The following is a 21,145-nucleotide window of genomic DNA, read 5'->3' on the forward strand; positions in this document are numbered from 1 at the left end:
CATCTAAAATGAATTGCATAGCACAGTGGCGTTCCTACCATTGGGCGCAGGAGGGCGTGGCACCCCGGGTGACTGACAGCCAGGGGGGCGTCGCCACAACCCTCCATAGTTGCAGTCTTGCAGAGCAGGAGGGGAAGAGCAGCGCTAGAAGGAGGGGTGACAGGGACAGCGGCGGGGAGGGGGACAGATCCCCCCCCCCCTCACCTGGGTCCCCTCCTTCTGCCTCTCTTCCCCTCCAAAATGACAGCGGGCAGCAAACAGACAGGGCAGGCGAGCGGAGAATACTCACTTCACTTCGGCGTTCCACCTGCTGGAACACTGCGTCGCCGTCGCGTGCCTCTTCTGCGCCTCCAATGCTGGTCACGGTGTTGGAGGCGCAGCGTTCCAGCGGATGATACGCGGAAGTGAGTATTCTCCACCTGCCCGTTTGCTGCCTGCTGCCCCTGCTGCCATTTTGGAGGGGAAGAGAGGCAGGATGGGACCCAGGTGAGGGAGGGGGGGGGGGGGGGGGATCTGTCCCCCCTCCCCACTACCCCTCCTTCTAGCTATACTGGGGGCCACTATACTACCTATCTTGGGGGCCACTATACTAGCTACGCTGGGGGCAGCAGCACTACTTACATTGGGGGCAGCAGCACTACCTACATTGGGGGCAGCAGGTATGCTGCCTATCCTGGGGCAACTTTACTAGCTATACTGGGGGCAACTAACTACCTATACTGGGAGCAACTGTGCTAGCTACCTATAATGGGGGCAACTTTATTACATATACTGGGGCAACTAAATTACCTATATAGGGGGCACCTATACCTGGCATTACCCGCCGTGGCGCGCACTTAGTATGCCACACTCACTCCTTTACTTTTTTTTGGGGGGGGGGAGGGGTGTCTTATAATACCCAGCACCGGGTGTCAGATGCCCCCTAGGTACGCCACTGGCATAGCGTGGGAAAGGGTCATGTTCTCCCTTGGATGGTTTCTTCTTACAGATTCCAGGTTGGGGACATTTCTGTTGTTTGCATTCTAATTTGGAAAATGTCACTTTGTTGTAGTCAACTAAAGAAACCATTTTCAGGGAAGAGGAAGACGTGTCCCCACTGAGGCGCTTTGCCTTATTTTCTTGTCACGGTCTGGGTGTCACCAAGAACACAAAGCTAAAAGGAAAAAAAACTTGAAGTGAACCTGAGGTGACAGTGATATGGAGGCTGCCATATTTCTTTCCTGCTAAACAATGCCAGTCGTAGGGCAGCCCTGTTGATCTTCTAGCATAAGTAGAGTCAAAACCCTGGAACAAGCATATGGCTAATCCAGTAAAACCTGAGTCAGAGCATCTGATCTGCTGCATGCTTGTTCAGGGGCTATGGCTGAATGTATTAGAGGCAGAGGGTCAGCAGGACAGCCAGGCAACTGGCATTGCTTAAAAGGAAATAAGGTAGCCTCCATATTCTCCTCACCTCGGGTTCCTTTTAAAGGCAAACCGAGAGGAGAGGGATATGGAGGCTGCCCTAATTCTTTTTAACCAATGCAAATTGCCTGGCTGTCCTGCTGATCCTCTGCCTCTCATAGCCACAGACAAGCATGCAGATTCTGACTGAAGTGCTGCATTACCCGATGGTTGTGTACGATTTATCTCTGCAGTTTTCTTAAAGAGAACCTGTACTGAGTAAAATTGTTTAAAATAAACACATGAGGTAACTTCAAATGAACATTACATAGTCACCTTGCCATCAGTTCCTCTCAGAAGCTCACCATGTTTTTCTGACAATAATCCCTTCCAGTTCTGACAACATTTTGTCAGAACTGAAATATATCAGTTGCTGTCAGTTATAGATCAGTTGCTGTCAGTTACAGCTGAGAGGACAACTGATGTGCCAAGTAATGTCCATGTTTCCCTATGGCTCAAGTGGGCGATGTTACAGTTTAACTGTGTGCTGACCAGAAAGCGGTTATGGGGTAATGGCCATTTTCCAAATGGAGGATGGAGAAATCCATTAATCACAGTGGACAAACAGTACGCAGGAGAGGAGAAAGAGATTGAGGAGTAGACTACACGGGAGGTAAGTATGACCTGTGTATGTTTATTTTGACTTTTAGTTTTCAGTTCAGGTTTTCTTTAAGTAAAGAGTTCTAACTTGTTATACTGGGTGCATATCTGCATGTACAGACCCCCCTGCTCCATCACTTGTTATACTGGATGCATATCTGCGTGTACAGACCACTCTGCTCCATCACTTGTTATACTGGGTGCCTATCTGCATGTACAGACCCCTCTGCTCCATCACTTGTTATACTGGGTGCCTATCTGCGTGTACAGACCCCTCTGCTCCATCAGGTTATGCAGCTTACTTAGAACAGAGAGGAACACTGAATAAATGCAGGAAACACAATACCATAGAGCTCATCACAGCACTTTATAGACAGTGACATCTTGTGGTTGCTTTACTATAACTGCAGCTGACTTCCCTTGTTTAAAAGGAAATGAATAAATCAGCCCCCAAATCACTCTCACTCCAGGTGTGCTTTAACAGAAACACAACCACAAAAAAAAAAAAAAAAAAAAAAAAAACTTGGCTCAACCTCTCCTCCCTCCCCCCCCCCCCCCCAAAAAAAAAAAATCAGCATTCCACTTTCAGAAATTCTTGCAAATTTCAGACTTAAAGTGGACCTCCAGAGTACTAAATAAGTAACTAAAGTACTTGAAGTAACCTTCCATCCAGTATACAACTGCACTTTTCACTGAAAGAAAAACAAGACAAGAAACCGAGAGCCCAATCTGCTGTAGTAATTACTGCAGGTTTGGATGTGTTGAAAAATTTATTTTACAACAATTCTCCAAATTATAAAGCAGCATTATAATTTGTGGCCAGAAAATGTATTTTACAACAATTCTCCAAACGGCTTATACTGATTGGTCATTTATGTACTTGAGGGAGGGGAATCCACCCGTTTCCTTCCTTTTAGACGGTTTCTAATATATTTTACCCTACTTTGGCGCCTTTGTTATTTTTTGCACTATTTCACTGTAAGAAAGCAGTTGGTACTTCTAGGTTTACCTCACATGACTCCTTATCCTTTACAGCTACTTCCGTCTCTCTGATGTCAAGGAACACTTCCTGAAAAAAAACAGTGATCAAGACACAGCTTTGCTGAAATATTAGTAAATTAACATTTCGTTTGAAGTTAAAGTACTCACTTTGGGTGTAGAATTTGACTTTCGCACCTTGGAGATCCCAACATCTAAAATTTCTTTGCCTCCAAACTGTTAAAAACCATTAAGGTTATATCAGAAAAAAAGTCCATATAGAATACAGCTATTAAAGGGGCACTATGGCGAAAAATTGTACAATTTATAATCTGTGCAAACAGACAAATAAGAAGTACGTTTTTTTTCCCCAGAGTAAAATGAGCCGTAAACTACTTTTCTCCTATGTTGCTGTCACTTACAGTAGGTAGTAGAAATCTGACAGTAGTGACAGGTTTTGGACTAGCCCATCTCTTCATGGGGGAATTCTCACCAAGTACAAAATATCAGTGGCAATTTGGTCTTCTCAAGGTGAAAGGCAGCATATACATTATGTTAGGCAAGAGAGATCACAGTTATTTAAATGCATAATGTAAAAAAGAACATGGAATACAGTTGCAGACCTGTCGAAATATTAACCTAAAATACATTGGTTAAATACAGTGCTGCAAACGTTTCCTGAACTGAATAATGCTTGAAAACAACTTGTACTAAAAGAGAAAATGCATTTGATATTTACCATTCCAACGTTAGCCCGTCCAAGATAGTTTACAGAGTACAGGAGTCTGGAGGAAAACAATAAAAATAAATAAATAAATAAATGATTAAAGCCCTTGTCCAGGCCAGTAAGAAAATGTACATGGACAGGATCTTAAACTATTGAAACACATTTCTAACATGTAACAAAGCAACAACATCATTCTTCCGTTTGGTCATAAGATCAGTTCTCCTGTTCTCAAAAAGGAACTGTAAGGAGAAAAAAAAATGTTTTGACAAAAAAAAAAAAAAAAAAGGAGTGTGTGTTATGAGGAAAGGAGGAAGAGATATGTAAAAGAGGAAAAAAATCCTCTCAACCCTGTCAGTGCGGTATAGAAAAAGTGCCTGTACCTCATGCTGTATGGGAGGAATCATGTTTACTACTGGCATACAGAGCTAGAGGGTTGTTTTTTTTATTCCCTTAGTTGAAGACACGCCCCTTTTCTCCTTATATAGATACCCAAGTTTATCCAGATTGCTTAGGGCCATTTCACACTGAAAATCACTGCAAAATGCCAGCTATTTGCGTACGTTAAAAAGGGGCGCTGGGAAAAAAGGGCGCGGGGTTTTAAACGATAAACATGGATAACGTTTAAAAATATAATGTACTATATTTCATTTAAAAATAATGTTTTATAAAGTTATAAATCATTAAATAATGTTCATGAAATCGGCAATTGTGAAAACGTTAATCTTCCGTTTAAAAAGTGAAACGTATAATAACGTTTACAAAAAAATTAGTAAGTAACCCTCCCTGTACCTACCCCTAACCCCTAGACCCCCGTATTGGTGCCTAAACCTAAGACCCCCCTGGTGGTGCCTAAACCTAAGACCCCCCCTGGTGGTGCCTAAACCTAAGACCCCCCTGGTGGTGCCTAAACCTAAGACCCCCTGGTGGTGCCTAAACCTTAGACCCCCCTGGTGGTGCCTAAACCTTAGACCCCCCTGGTGGTGCCTAAACCTTAGACCCCCCTGGTGGTGTCTAAACCTAAGACCCCCCTGGTGGTGCCTAAACCTAAGACTCCCCTGATGGTGCCTAAACCTAAGACCCCCCTGGTGGTGCCTAAACCTAAGACTCCCCTGATGGTGCCTAAACCTAAGACCCCCCTGATGGTGCCTAAACCTAAGACTCCCCTGATGGTGCCTAAACCTAAGACCCCCCCTGGTTGTGCCTAAACCTAAGACCCCCCCTGGTGGTGCCTAAACCTAAGACTCCCCCTGGTGGTGCCTAACCCCAAGACCCCACTGGTGGTGCCTAAACCTAAGACTCCCCTGGTGGTGCCTAACCCCAAGACCCCCCTGGTGGCGCCTAAACCTAAGACCCCCCTGGTGGTGCCTAAACCTAAGACCCCCCTGGTGGTGCCTAAACCTAAGACCCCCCTGGTGGTGCCTAAACCTAAGACTCCCCTGGTGGTGCCTAAACCTAAGACCCCCCTGGTGGTGCCTAAACCTAAGACCGCCCTGGTGGTGCCTAAACCTAAGACCCCCCTGGTGGTGTCTAACCCTAAGACCCCCCTGGTGGTGCCTAAACCTAAGACCCCCCTGGTGGTGCCTAAACCTAAGACCCCCCTGGTGGTGCCTAAACCTAAGACCGCCCTGGTGGTGCCTAAACCTAAGACCCCCCCTGGTGGTGCCTAAACCTAAGACCCCCCTGGTGGTGCCTAAACCTAAGACCCCCCTGGTGGTGCCTAAACCTAAGACCCCCCTGGTGGTGCCTAAACCTAAGACCCCCCTGGTGGTGCCTAAACCTAAGACCCCCCCCTGGTGGTGCCTAAACCTAAGACCGCCCTGGTGGTGCCTAAACCTAAGACCGCCCTGGTGGTGCCTAAACCTAAGACCCCCCTGTGATAAGCATTAATAACGTTTCAAAAAATATTGTACTGTTTTTCGTTTAAAAATAATATTACAAAATGTATAAATCATTAAATAATGGGTAATCATGAGAAGCAGTTATAAAACATTAAAAGTCTCCGGGCGCCGCTTTTAAAACTATTTTTCTCCGGCGCCCTTTTTTCCTGTTGGGCGCCCATTAAACGATATTTATTATGGGAGTGAATGGCGGCGCCCGATTTGTCCACCTGCCTCATGCGCCCTTTTTTACTGTTACCCAGCTATTTTGCCACAACTCTGTTCGCAATTCTAATCCACGGAGCAAAATGCTCATTCCCTAAACAAGAATTGCAAATGCAGCAAAATGTTGTCACAATTTTTACAGTAATTTTCTGCTATTTTTTCTGCTCTCCGGAAGGCTGCTATGTCAGTGCTGAGTCTGATCCTGTGCCATCTAGGAGGAGATTCTGCATGCCAATGGGAAGTCCCTGCCACTGCTTCAGAATGTGAGTGAGGCTGAACTGTATGACTGCTTTTCATTATATACTCTGAAGTTCTTACACTACACAGTTGTGAAGTAAGCGGTGGCTTAAAGGGACACTCAAGTCAAGCAAAAAAAGAGAGTTTTACTCACCTAGGGCTTCCACCAGCCCCCTGCAGCTGTCCGGGGCCCTCGCAGCCTCGCTCCGATCCTCCTGTCCCCGCTGGCAGCTACCTCCAGTTTCGGTGACAGGCCTGGCAACACGAGTGATTCTTCGCGTTCCTGGCCGCCATAGCGCCCTCTATACTGCTATTGCGGCCAGGAACGTGAAGAATCACTCGCGTTGCCAGGCCTGTCCCCGAAACCGGAAGTAGCTGCCAGCGGGGACAGGAGGATCGGCGAGTGACTGCGAGGGCACCGGACAGCTGCAGGGGGCCGGTGGAAGCCTCGGGTGACTAAAACTCATTTTTTATGCTGGACTTAAGTGTCCCTGTCTCAGCTTCAACACAGGTACAGAATTCATACATTCCCGATTAAAAAAAATAATAATTTAGTTGAAATACTAAACCTATTAAACTCCACTCCCCCCCCCCCCCCCCCCCACCAAAAGAAACAAAAATACATGCATATAATGTAGATTTGTCCCAGAATAAAATGCACCATAATTTTTTTTTTCACTATGTCGTGACTAACAATGGGTAAGACAAATTTGAACGGTTTTGGACAAGTCTATCTCCTCATGGGGGATTTTCTGATTCTTTCATTTCAAACGCACTTACTGAATTGCAGTTACCCAGGGGCACTTATGAAATGGGAGATGCTCAGTCCAATTGCTGAAATATTTGTATAGATATTTCAAGTGAAATGAATTGCTGAGGTTGGCATGTATAAAGGTGGCCACTAACGATCCAATTTCTAGTGAAAAGTCGTTCGAGCGATCAGAAATTCTGATCGGAAGTGAAATCATTCACTACACCACCAATCAACCAATCTTTGCTTCCTATCTATCACAACCAACAAGAACATCCAAATTTTGGTTCGACAAAAATCCAATTGAACGACTGATTTTATAATCGTATGTAATTGCTTGTGCTCATCAGCGGAGATTATTTACAACCAATACGAGCAGAAACGATTTTTCACTAGAAATTGGACCGTTAATGGCCACCTTTAAACCATCTAAATGTATATTGGTAAGTAAACAGCAGGATGACTAAAATACTATTACAGAGATCGGCTTTTGGTGGGTGACTCGGCACTTTTCCCCCTTTGTTTGCTCAAACCTGATGGATTCTGTTTAACCACTTGCCGACCGCCTACTTCATATTGGCGGCGGCAAAGTGGCAGCCCCAGGACCACGTAACACAGAATGGCGTCAGGTCCTGGGGCACTGTTTTGCCGGGGATCGCGCGCTGGGATGCGCGCGCATCCGCCGGCAATAGGCTCCGCCCACCCGCGACGTCAACCCGCCGGCCAATTGGAAGCGCCGGCAGGTTGTTAACCCGACGATCGCCGGATAGGAAGCGTATAATACGCTTTGTAATGTTTACAAAGTGTATTATACAGGCTGCCTCCTGCCCTGGTGGTCCCAGTGTCCGAGGGACCACCAGGGCAGGCTTCAGCCACCCTAGTCTGCACCCAAGCACACTGATCTGCCCCCCCCCTGCCCCCTGATCGCCCACAGCACCCCTCAGACCCCCCCCCCCCCCTGCCCACCCCCCAGACCACTGTTTGCACACAATTACCCCCCTAATCACCCATCAATCACTCCCTGTCACTATCTATCAATGCTATTTTTTCTTTTAGTCCCTAAACTGCCCCCTGGGTACTCCTGATCACCCCCCCCCACCCCTCAGATTCTCCCCAGACCCCCCCTCCCCCTGTGTACTGTATGCATCTATCCCCCCTGATCACCTGTCAATCACCCGTCAATCACCCGTCAATCACCCGTCAATCACCCGTCAATCACCCGTCAATCACCCCCTGTCACTGCCACCCATCAATCAGCCCCTAATCTGCCCCTTGCGGGCAATCTGATCACCCACCCACACCAATAGATCGCCCGCAGATCCGACATCAGATCACCTCCCAAGTGCAGTGTTTACATCTGTTCTCTACTCTAAACACCCACTAATTACCCATCAATCACCCATCAATCACCCCCTATCACCACCCATCAGATTAGACCCTAATCTGCCCCTTGCGGGCACCCAATCACCCGCCCACACGCTCAGATTGCCCTCAGACCCCCCCCTTATCAATTCGCCAGTTCATTATTTACATCCGTTCTTCCCTGTAATAACCCACTGATCACCTGTCAATCACTCCCTGTCACTGCCACCCATCAATCACCCCCTGTCACTGCCAGCCATCAATCAGCCCCTAACCTGCCCCTTGCGGGCAATCTGATCACCCACACCAATAGATCGCCCGCAGATCCGACGTCAGATCACCTCCCAAGTGCAGTGTTTACATCTAATCTCTCCTGTAAACACCCACTAATTACCCATCAATCACCCCCTATCACCACCTGTCACTGTTACCCATCAGACTAGACCCTAATTTGCCCCTTGCGGGCACCCAATCACCTGCCCCACACGCTCAGATTGCCCTCAGACCCCCCCTCCCCCCCTTATCAATTCGCCAGTGCAATATTTACATCTGTTCTTCCCTGTAATAACCCACTGATCACCTGTCAATCACCTGTCAATCACCTATCAATCACCCATCAATCACCCCCTGTCACTGCCACCCATCAATCACCCCCTGTCACTGCCACCCATCAATCAGCCCCTAACCTGCCCCTTGCGGGCAATCTGATCACCCTCCCACACCATCAGATTGCCCCAGACCTACCCTCAGATCACCTCCAAAGTGCATTGTTTACATCTGTTCTGCCATCTAATCACCCACTGATCACCCATCAATCAGCCCCTGTCACTGCTACCCATCAGATTAGACCCCTATCTGCCCCTAGGGCACCTAATCACCCGCCCACACCCTCAGAACGCCCTCAGACCCCAGCCCTGATCACCTCGCCAGTGCATTGCTTGCATCTATTCCCCCCACTAATCACACCTTGAGACACCCATCAATCACCTCCTGTCACCCCCTAGCACACCTACCCATCAGATCAGGCCCTAATTTGCCCTGTGTGGGCTCCTAATCACTCGGCCAAACCCTCAGATCCCCCTCAGACCCCCTTCCGATCACCTCCCCAGTGCATTGATTGCATCTATTTTCCCCTCTAACCACCCCCTGAGACACCCATCAATCACCACCTGTCACCCCCCTAGCACCCCTATCCATCAGATCAGGCCCAATACAACCTGTCATGTAAGAGGCCACCCTGCTTATGACCGGTTCCACAAAATTCGCCCCCTCATAGACCACCTGCCATCAAAATTTGCAGATGCTTATACCACTGAACAGTCATTTTGAGACATTTGGTTTCCAGACGACTCACGGTTTTGGGCCCGTAAAATGCCAGCAGGGGTGTAGCAATAGGGGGTGCAGAGGTAGCCACCGCATCGGGGCCCTTGGGCCAGAGGGGCCCCAAAGGGCCCTCCCTCAACTACAGTATTAGCTCTTTATTGGTCCCTGTGCTGGTAATTATCACTTCTATAGATACTTTGAATAGTGGTAATCATTAACAAACAGTTCCCCATCCCCTTCGTCCACCTCTGACACTGTAGTTGCCATTGGCAGGTTTTGGTGCGCCGTATCAATTTTTATGTATCGAGTGCTTGGGGGGCCCCATTGTAAAACTTGCATCGGGGCCCACATCTCCTTAGCTACGCCACTGAATGCCAGGGCAGTATAGGAACTCCACAAGTGACCCCTTTTTAGAAAAAAAGACACCCCAAGGTATTCTGTTAGGTGTATGAAGCGTTCATAGAAGATTTTTTTTTTGTCACAAGTTAGCGGAAATTGACACTTTGTGAAAAAAAAACCAATACAAATCAAGTTCCGCTAACTTGTGACAAAAAATAAAATCTTCTATGAACTCACCATACTCCTAACATAATACCTTGGGGTGTCTTCTTTCTAAAATGGGGTCACTTGTGGGGTTCCTATACTGCCCTGGCATTTTAGGGGCCCTAAACCGTGAGGAGTAGTCTAGAATCCAAATGTCTCAAAATGACCTGTGAATAGGACGTTAGGCCCCTTAGCGCACCTAGGTTGCAAAAAAGTGCCGCACATGTGGTATTGCCCTACTCAGGAGAAGTAGTATAATGTGTTTTGGGGTGTATTTTTACACATACCCATGCTGGGTGGGAGAAATATCTCTGTAAATGACAATTTTTTTATTCTTTTTACACACAATTGTCCATTTACAGAGATATTTCTCCCACTCAGCATGGGTATGTGTAAAAATACACCCCAAAACACATTATACTACTTCTCCTGAGTACGGCGATACCACATGTGTGGCACTTTTTTGCACCCTAACTGCGCTAAGGGGCCCAAGGTCCAATGAGTACCTTTAGGATTTCACAGGTTATTTTGCGACATTTGGTTTCAAGACTACTCCTCACGGTTTAGGGCCCCTAAAATGCCAGGGCAGTATAGGAACCCCACAAATGACCCTATTTTAGAAAGAAGACACCCCAAGGTATTCCGTTAGGAGTATGGTGAGTTCATAGAAGATTTTATTTTTTGTCACAAGTTAGCGGAAAATGACACTTTGTGAAAAAAAAACAATTAAAATCAATTTCCGCTAACTTGTGACAAAAAATAAAATATTCTATGCACTCACCATACTCCTAACGGAATACCTTGGGGTGTCTTCATTCTAAAATGGGGTCATTTGTAGGGTTCCTATACTGCCCTGGCATTTTAGGGGCCCTAAACCGTGAGTAGTCTTGAAACCAAATGTCGCAAAATGACCTGTGAAATCCTAAAGGTACTCATTGGACTTTGGGCCCCTTAGCGCAGTTAGGGTGCAAAAAAGTGCCACACATGTGGTATCGCCATACTCAGGAGAAGTAGTATAATGTGTTTTGGGGTGTATTTTTACACATACCCATGCTGAGTGGGAGAAATATCTCTGTAAATGGACAATTGTGTGTAAAACAAATAAAAAAATTGTCATTTACAGATATATTTCTCCCACCCAGCATGGGTATGTGTAAAAATACACCCCAAAACACATTATACTACTTCTCCTGAGTACGGCAATACCACATGTAGGGCACTTTTTTTGCAGCCCAACTGCGCTAAGGGGTCCAAAGTCCAATGAGCACCTTTAGGCTTTACAGGGGTGCTTACAATTTAGCACCCCCCAAAATGCCAGGACAGTAAACACACCCCACAAATGACCCCATTTTGGAAAGTAGACACTTCAAGGTATTCAGAGAGGGGCATGAAGAGTCCGCGGCAGATTTCATTTTTTTTTTGTCGCAAGTTAGAAGAAATTGAAACTTTTTTCCCCTTTTTTTTTGTCACAAAGTGTCATTTTCCGCTAACTTGTGACAAAAAATAAAATCTTCTATGAACTCACCATGCCTCAGTGAATACTTTGGGATGTCTTCTTTCCAAAATAGGGTCATTTGGGGGGTATTTATACTATCCTGGAATTTTAGCACCTCATGAAACATGACAGGGGGTCAGAAAATTTGGAGATGCTTCAAAATGGGAAAATTCACTTTTTGCACCATAGTTTGTAAACACTATAACTTTTACCCAAACCAATAAATATACACTGAATGGGTTTTTTTTTGTCAAAGACATGTATCAGAATAACTTTCGCGCTCAAATGTATAGGAAATTTTACTTTATTTGAAAAATGTCAGCACAGAAAGTAAAAAAAGTCATTTTTTTGACAAAATTCATGTCTTTTTTGATGAATATAATAAAAAGTAAAACTCACAGCAGCAATCAAATCGCACCAAAAGAAAGCTGTATTAGCGACAAGAAAAGGAGGTAAAATTCATTTAGGTGGTAGGTTGTATGACCGAGCAATAAACCGTTAAAGCTGCAGTGGTCTGAATGGAAAAAAAGGCTCTGGTCCTTAAAGAGGAACTTCAACCTAAACAAACATACTGTCATCAAGTTACATTAGTTATGTTAATTAGAATAGATAGGTAATATAATCTCTTACCCACCCTGTTTTAAAAGAACAAGAAAATGTTTGAGATTCATGGGGGCTGCCATCTTTGTCATGGGGGCAGCCATCTTTTTGGTTGAAAGGAGGTAACAAGGAGCAGGAGACACAGTTCCAACTGTCCTGTGTCCTGATTACCCCTCCCAGCTGCACACGCTAGGCTTCAAATGTCAAATTCAAAAAGTAAAAAAAAAAAATTGCACCAAAACAGCAGAACGAGAACAACAACATCAGAAATCCCATCATGCTTTGCACAGCATCAGGGGAAAAAAGCCCGGGCAGTTTTCTTCTGTGCAGCTAAAAGTGAGGCTTGTATAAGTGAAACAAAGTTCTGATGCTGTGAAACTGTTAAAGAAACACCAAGCCTTTTCAGTGCTTCTGAGTCGATTTTTAGTCCGGAGGTTCACTTTAAGGGGTTTTATGACTGCAGTCCTTAAAGAGAACCAGAGATGAAGCAACCTCATGTATTTTACCTTATAAATCAGTGGGAACATGACAGTAAACACCTAATCTGCTCTTTGTTACATTGTTCTCTGTTTAATTTGCCTGTTATCACCTCTAAGATAAGAATCCCGACTAAGCAGTCGGTCTGGCTTTGCTACAGAATAATTATAGCTGAGACTGTGTTCTTTGCTGTCTTCAAGTCCAAGCCTGCCCCCTGCTGGCTTTGCTCAGGAATCATTATAGCTGAGTCATTATAGCAAAGCCAGAATCAATGCTCAGTCCGGGATTCTTATCTCAGCTAGATAACAGACACTTTTAGCAGTGAGGATGGAACAGAGAGCATGGTAAATGTTTTCTCTAATGTTCCCACTGATTTCTATGGTAAAATACACAAGGGTGCTTCGTCTCTGGTTCACTTTAAGTTGTTAATTCCAATCTCCATGTGATGATTTGCTCAGCTGCCTGCGCAGGCAGGCAGCTTTTTGACCATTGTGTAGGTTTGCATGCTGCAGGACTCTGGAAAGAAGAGCTTCTGTCAGTTTTGCAGCTTGTGCTTGCAGAGGAATTTGCATACGTTGTCATACAAATTGCCTGGCCACATTCATTGGAGGCGTGTACTATAAGTACTATGTGTGTCCCACAATGTTTTGCTGTTCATAAGGAGTCTTCCTGTGAAACACTCTGGAGAGTGTCAGCCATGCTCTTGGTTTAAAGATCAGCTTAGAGTAATTCCTGGAAACTGTGCTAGGCAGATTCCCTAGTGCAGTTAGGATTGTTTATCTGTTTGTTTGTTCTGTTGCTGTTGTCCTGTCCCAGCGGTGGTCGACAGGAAATGGTTCTGATCTCTGTTCTTGGAGTATAGCTGGTGCAGCGGTTGCTACCAGCTATCTCTTCTGTCCTGTCTCCTGGGATCGCGCTAGCCACTTTTCGCTAGCGCTGTGGATCCTTCTGTTCTGTCTCCTGGGATCGCGCTAGCCACTTTTCGCTAGCGCTGTGGATCCTTCTGTTCTGTCTCCTGGGATCGCGCTAGCCACTTTTCGCTAGTGCTGTGGATCCTTCTGTTCTGCTACTCTGTACCTGGATCGCACTCGCTTCTCGCTAGTGCTGTGGATCCTATCTCTCGCTTGTCCCTGTTTTCATGTGTCTGTCTTGTCTGCTACGGACGCTTGCTGGAGGCTTGGTGAGGTAACCGTTAAACAAGCGTTCGCGTCCTCTGTTTCATGTTTGTCTGTCGATGGTTAGTTAGGCGTGCTTGTCTCTATTGTGCTTATCACGTGGAGACCGCGCACAACCGCGTGCACTGTTGCGAATGAGTGCGGTGTTCGCGGTTAGCTAGCGTTTGTTATTTTCCGTATCTCCTCATTGTATGATTTGCTGTGCCTTTGCTACTCTCGTGCTCCGCCTTGCTGTAGCCTTGTGTCACGTCTGGCGATCGCACCTCTCGCGATCGCGTTCCTGCTTCGTATCTGCTGTGGTGTGTGCACAGTCGCGGGTTGGCAACTAGTTTTATGCACACACACAATCTGTCTCTGTGCTCACTCTCAATCGCTTCTCTTGCGATTACGGTTCTTCCCTTCGTACAATTCCTGTCTGGCGTGTGTGGTAGAGCAGAGGAGCTGTTCCTCTGCACTCCACAGCTCCACCTGCCGTCAGGAATTTCCCTCTGCAGGTGCATTGCACCTACTGCTGGGTTCCTGCAAATTTATACGCTTGTGGAGGAAATCCGCCGTGTCAGCGCACGTCTGGTGCGCTGACCACGGAGATGATTCCACAATCGTTACACTCCAATGCCTAAAGCTCACCTCCATACCAAACATAATACTTTTCTGATGCCTTTCTAAGTTCCCTCAACATAATCCCCTTATTGATGCATAACACTAACCACCCTGCCCAACTTCATCTCCTCATCGGTGCCCAACATTCCAACAGACGCATTAAAGTCAATGGGGAAAGTGGAATTCTCTCTCCCGCCATTAACTTCAGTGCATTAGGCTGTTCATCCCTGTCCCCTAACACCAAACCTCCTAATATCGGTGCCTAACTTACCCCAATAACCCTTAAAGGACAACTGTAGTGAGAGGTATATGGAGGCTGCCATATTTATTTTCTTTTAATCAATACTGGTTGCCTGGCAGCCCTGCTGGTCTATCTGAATGCAGTATTGTTTGAATCACATCAGAAACAAGCATGCAGCTAATCTTGTCAGATCTGACAAAAGTGTCAGAAACACCTGATCTGCTGCATGCTTGTTCAGGGGTTATGGCTGAAAGTATTAGAGGCAGAGGACCAGCAGGATAGCCAGGTAACTGGTATTTCTTAAATGTAAATTTAATATGGCAGCCTCCATATACTTTTCACTACAGTTGTCCTTTAAAGAGAAACTCCGACCAAGAATTGAACTTTATCCCAATCAGTAGCTGATACCCCCTTATACATGAGAAATCTATTCCTTTTCACAAACGGATCATCAGGGGGCGCTGTATGGCTGATATTGTGGTGAAACTCCTCCCACAAGAAACTCTGAGGACCGCGATACTCCTGGCAGTTTCCTGTCTGTGAACCCTGTTGCATTGTGGGAAATAGCTGTTTACAGCTGTTTCCAACTGCCAAAAAAACAAGCAGCAGCGACATCACCTGCCAACAGCGATGGGCTCAAATTTGGATTCGGGTGATCCGGATAGTTGCTATCCGGATTTCACCCAGTAATGCTGTGCGGGGGGTGGGGGTCAAGCTTACCTGTCTGACATCTTCTTCGGTCTGTCCCTCTGCACCTCCCACAATGCGCTCCAAGCGACGGTCACGTGACTACAAACACTTCCTCCTTCCGGGTTGAAGGAGGAAGTGTTTGTAGTCACGTGATGCGCGTGGAGCGCATCGTGGGAGGCGCCGAGGGACGGACGAAGAAGACGTCAGACAGGTAAGCTCGACACGTCTCCCCCCCCCCCTCCCCCGGCCGGCCCACACAGCATTACTGGGTAAAATCCAGATAGCAACTATCCGGATCACCCGAATCCAAATTTGAGCCCATCGCTGCCTGCCAACAGTAAAAATGTCACCATGCAGTAAATGTCCGAATGTAAATCAGGGATTTAAAAGATTTTACAGTGGACAAACACCGACTAAATCATTTATACATAATTATTGTAAAAATGAAGCACTTTTTTTATTACTTTATTTTCACTGGAGTTCCTCTTTAATGCTATTTCCTACTATGATAAACGGATTCAGGTAAGGAACTTTTTTTTTTGCTAGTTGCTTTCTGCAGCTCACACTTCCAGAACATCAGGCCAATCTACTCAGACTCCTTCATCTGCCCCGCCCTCTTGCAGTCTCATCAGAATCATGACGCTCTGACCTAGCAGCATTTCCTGAGGGCTCTCACACTAGGATCTGATCCGGGTGTTGTGACGGATTTCTCCTAGGATGCGGTTAGAGAGATAACATGAGAGTCTATTTGGCTTTCATGTTATCTTTCACATTAGAGAAAACATTCCAGAGCGTTACGTTGTAACGCATCTGGGAGCTTTTAATCGTCCAGCGCCAACATTTTCCCGTCAGGTAAATTAGAACTACCGTCACTGATCAACGTCGCACCGCAACTTCTGGACATCACGCCGCAGCTCACAACACATGCATGAAATCAGGTTTGTGCATGCGTTACCTAATGTGAAAGAGGCCTAAAGAACTGGGCTGCCTGGGACGACTTAAAGGGGAACTTCAGCCTAAACAAACATACTGTCATCAAGGTACATTAGTTATGTTAATTAGGATAGGTAATATAATCTCTCACCCACCCTGTTTTAAAAGACCAGGCAAATGTTTGTGATTCATAGGGGCTGCCATCTTTGTCATGGGGGCAGCCATCTTTTTGGTTGAAAGGAGGTGACAAGGAGCAGGAGACACAGTTCCAGCTGTCCTGTGTCCTGATCACCCCTCCCAGCTGCACACGCTAGGCTTCAAATGTCAAATTCAAAATGTAAAAAAAAAAAAATTGCACCAAAACAGCAGAACGAGAGCAACAACACCAGAAATCCCATCATGCTTTGCACAGCATCAGGGGAAAAAAGCCCGGGCAGTTTTCTTCTGTGCAGCTAAAAATGAGGCTTGTATAAGAGAAACAAAGTTCTGATGCTGTGAAACTGTTAAAGAAACACCAGGCCTTTTCAGTGCTGCTGAGTCGATTTTTAGTCCGGAGGTTCACTTTAACACATTTACCTAGCAGGGTAGGTCTTGGATGACACAAAAAGTAACATTTCAGCACTAAAGCTTACACAGTGTACTTATTACTGTGCCCGGAATTTGGGCTGCAGATCTCACCGGCCATCCTGCTGTGGAGTATCCTGGAGTCTTTCTTGGTTTCTGGGCTTCTGTTGGAGTTGAAAGTTTGGGACCCGCTCCTGGACACCTTTAAGATACGGTATCAGGGGACGAAAGACTTCCCCATTCTTCCATCGCCAGCGGATAATCCGGAATTCTAGAGGCTCGCCCTTTATTCTACTTAGTACTGTGCCAGCCTGAACAATGATATGAAGGTTCATCAACACAAAGCAACATTACGTGCAAAAATGAACTGATGTACAATACAAATACGGCTTTCACAATGTACTATATTCAGCCAAAGAGATCAGCAGGACAGCCAGGCAACTGGTATTGTTTAAAAGGAATTAAATATGGCAGCCTCCACATACTTCTTGCTACAGTTGTCCTTAAAAGCACCAAATTCAAAATGAACTTTACCCTAACCTCTGCACTGGTCATAGCGCTCACTTCCTGTATATTCCCCGCATTGGGGTGACGCAAGTTGCGCTGCCATGGCAACGCAGCACTTTCCTCCTTGACGGTATGCCGTTATTACATAAAGAGGATGTGAGCGATGTAGGGGGCGTGGTCTCCGAAGAAGCCGGCATTCACCGGCGACATGTGTTAGGCCCTGCGGGGTGGCTGTGGGTCATGATCCCTCATTTTAGGACAGGCAATAGGCGGTTTTAAAAAAAAAAAAAAGCACCAGGTAAGTTACAAGTATCCAGTTCATGTGTGATTTATACACAAACACCCTTATTTCATTTTTTCCTAGATGACATTTTCACACCTATGCAATCAAATGTCTTAAAGGATACCTGAAGTGACATGTGACATGATGAGATAGACATGGGTATGTACAGTGCCTAGCACACAAATAACTAGGCTGTGTTCCTTTTTTTCTTTCTCTGCCTGAAAGAGTTAAATATCAGGTATGTAAGTGGCTGACTCAGACAGGAAGTGACTACAGTGTGACCCTCTCTGATAAGAAATTACCCTTTTTATCTTTTTCTTGCTCTCAGAAGCCATTTTCTGCTTGGAAAGTGTTTTATAGTTGGAATTTCTTATCAGTGAGGGTCACACTGTAGTCACTTCCTGTCTGAGTCAGGGCTGAGTCAGCCACTTACATACCTGATATTTAACTCTTTCAGGCAGATAAAGAAAAAAAGGAACACCGCCTAGTTATTTGTGTGCTAGGCACTGTACATACCCATGTCTATCTCATCATGTCACATGTCACTTCAGGTATCCTTTAAGCCAGCAGCAACTAGGAAAATACTCAGAATAATTGACAGTACTTTATCCACTATGGTATTTTGTTATACTTTTTTTTTAATTGCAAAGTGCTGAAAAGTTATTTTATAACAGAAGATGAAAAATTATCTCCTAGAAAAAAAAAATGTAGGCAATAAATTAAAAAAAGAGCTGGGGTTAAAGAGAAACTCCAACCTAGAATTGAACTTTATCCCAATCAGTAGCTGATACCCCACTTTACATGAGAAATATAATGCTTTTCACAAATAGACCATCAGGGGGCGCTGTATGACTGATTTTGTGCTGAAACCCCTCCCACAAGAAGCTCTGGTACTGCGGTACTTTTGGCAGTTTGTTACAATGTAACAATGTTCTCAGACAGGAAATGGCTGTTTACAGCTGTCTCTAACAGCCAAAACAGCTAGGAGCAGCTACATAACCTGCCCACAGTAACAGTGTCACCATGTAATAAATGTCAGAATGTAAATCGGGGAGAGGAAAGATTTTACATTGAGCAAACACTGACTAAATCATTTATACATAATTATGGTAAAAATTAAGCTTTTTTTTAATTACATTATTTTCACTGGAGTTCCTCTTTAACCCCCCTGAATATTAACCTGTATAATCTAGCCTGTATATTTCAGCATATCAGAGACCGGCAAGGTAATAGAATTTACTACACAAATCCTAAACTAAAAGGTGGCAACTATTACTCCCTGGCCACGGAACAGAGTGCTGCAAACTCGACTGGCCAACCTAATCTCACAATGAATGGTGCTGTATGAACACGTGATGCAGCAGCAGCACAACCCCTGCTAGTGAGTGATTGCCCAGCCCTTCTGCCCGGGTGATATTGTTGGATACCCCTGTTATGCCCTGATGAAGGGACATGTGTGTCAGGAAACATTGGCTTTCATCTACAACGCATTGCTGGGAGTGCCGGCCTCATCTGATGATTGCCTATTGGCCAATAGAGCGTTATCAAGCGGTCCAATCATTTGGCTTGAGCACCCCACACACAAATCTTTGGCTTATATGAAGGGTGTGCAGGAAACGCTGACTTTTTCTGGGATAGAACCAGGAGATGGATGGCTACTGATCTTGGTTTTATAATTTTGTAACTGGTAAAGTAAAAGTTGCTGAATTTATTTTGTTAGTAAAAATGATAATCCTGAATGTCCTCTTAAAGGGAACCTTAACTAAGAGGGATATGGATGTTTCCTCTTAACCACTTCAGTCGTTTTTCACCTGATGCATCTGAGCAATTTTCACCTCCCATTCATTCGCCAATAACTTTATCACTACTTATCACAATGAATTGATCTATATCTGTTTTTTTCCACCACCAATTAGGTTTTCTTTCGGTGGTAAATTTTGCTAAGAATTATTTTTTTTCTAAATGCATTTTAATAGGAATATTAAGAAAAAAAATTGGAAAAAAAATAATTTCTCAGTTTTTGGCCATTATAGCTAAAATAATACATGCTATCATAAATAAACCCACACATTTTATTTGCCCATTTGTCCCGGTTATTACACCATTTAAATGATGTCCCTATCACAATGTATGGCGACAATATTTTATTTGGAAACAAAAAGGTGCATTTTTTCAGTTTTGCATCCAACACTATTTACAAGCTTATAATTAAAAAAATATTAGTAATATACCAACTTGACATGCATATTTAAAAAGTTCAGACCTTAGGTAACTATTTATGTTTTAATTTAAAAAATTGTAAATTTTTTTTTTTTTTTTTAGTTAAAATTTTATTTGGGTATTTTTTGGGTGTGGGAGGTAAACTGTTAATTTTAAATGTAATTTATTGTGTTATCTGTGAAAAATAAAAATGTATGTGCATGTAGTTTTACTATTTTTTTGTTTTTCTATCCTGTGTGCGAGCACGCTCGCTTACAGGAACTACAAGGAAAACGTGATTTTCTTTTTCAGAAAGAACGTGGCCTCTGAAAAGAAGCCATAGTTTTTTCTACCGGGGACTTAGATCAATGAATGGGAACAATGTTGCCATTCATTGATCTAAGGGCTACCGGGGGCGGCATAGGAGCGCACCGGTGCACGTGCAAGAGCGCGCAGACACGCGCAGCAGCTTTTTGGATGTGAAAGTCACGTCCAAAACGGCGAAAATGGTTAAACAATACCAGTTGCTTGACTCTCCTGCTGATTTCTTTGGCTGCAATAGTGGTTGAATCACACACCTGAAACAAGCATGCAGCTAATCCAGTCTGACTTCAGTCAGAGCACCTGGTCTGCATGCTTGTTCAGGGGCTGTGGCTAAAAGTATTAGAGACACAGGATCAGCAGGAGAGTCAGGCAACTGGTATTTCAAAAGGAAAAATCCATATCCTTCTCAGTTAAGGTTAAAGGGAACCAGAGAGGATCAAAAAAAGGTTTTATACATACCTGGGGCTTCCTCCAGCCCCATACGCACGGATCGCTCCCACGCCGCCGTCCTCTGCTGCCTGGATCCGCCGGTACCGAGTCCCGTCATTGCCGCGAGTCGGCCGGCGGACGCGGCTGATTCTCCGCATCACACGAAGCTCCCTCTATATAAGTACGCATGAGGCTGCCTACTACGCAGCCGCATGCGTACGGGTATGGAGGGAGCCCCTGTGATGTGGACAATTGGCCGCGTCCGCCGGAAGTGACGGGCCCGGTACCGGCGGTTCCAGGAAGCGGAGGATGGCGGTGTGGGAGCGATCCAGGCTTATGGGGCTGGAAGAAGCCCCAGGTATGTATAAAAGCTTTTTCTATTTTAACAACCCATTCCTCTCTGGTTCCCTTTAAGAGGAGGACCAGTCCTATTTCTCTTTTGTATCGAAGATGGAGTTTCACTGACAGGCTCTGTCAAGGGATTTTATAACACGCTAGTTAAAAGGCCCGCCCATTGAAAAACTGGCACCTGGCCTTGGCCATGATCCCCCCCCCCCCCCCC

At 45.2% G+C, this 21,145-nt stretch overlaps 1 protein-coding gene across 4 annotated transcripts in view; it reads right to left on the bottom strand.

Moving 5' to 3' along the window:
- The window catches only part of LOC137542384 (uncharacterized), a 104,929-nt gene that overhangs the window by 8,898 nt on the left and 74,886 nt on the right, over positions 1 to 21,145 (bottom strand). For all 4 annotated transcript variants that reach the window (XM_068264252.1, XM_068264253.1, XM_068264250.1 and 1 more), the window contains exons 10-13: positions 16,956 to 17,152; positions 3,761 to 3,806; positions 3,193 to 3,258; positions 3,053 to 3,112 (exon numbers count right to left, since the gene is read on the bottom strand). In XM_068264252.1, the coding sequence (XP_068120353.1) occupies positions 3,053 to 3,112; positions 3,193 to 3,258; positions 3,761 to 3,806; positions 16,956 to 17,152 (369 nt within the window). The remainder of the gene's footprint in view (positions 1 to 3,052; positions 3,113 to 3,192; positions 3,259 to 3,760; positions 3,807 to 16,955; positions 17,153 to 21,145) is intronic.

This window comes from Hyperolius riggenbachi, chromosome 12 (genome assembly GCF_040937935.1).
Source record: "Hyperolius riggenbachi isolate aHypRig1 chromosome 12, aHypRig1.pri, whole genome shotgun sequence".
Taxonomy (NCBI): domain Eukaryota; kingdom Metazoa; phylum Chordata; class Amphibia; order Anura; family Hyperoliidae; genus Hyperolius; species Hyperolius riggenbachi.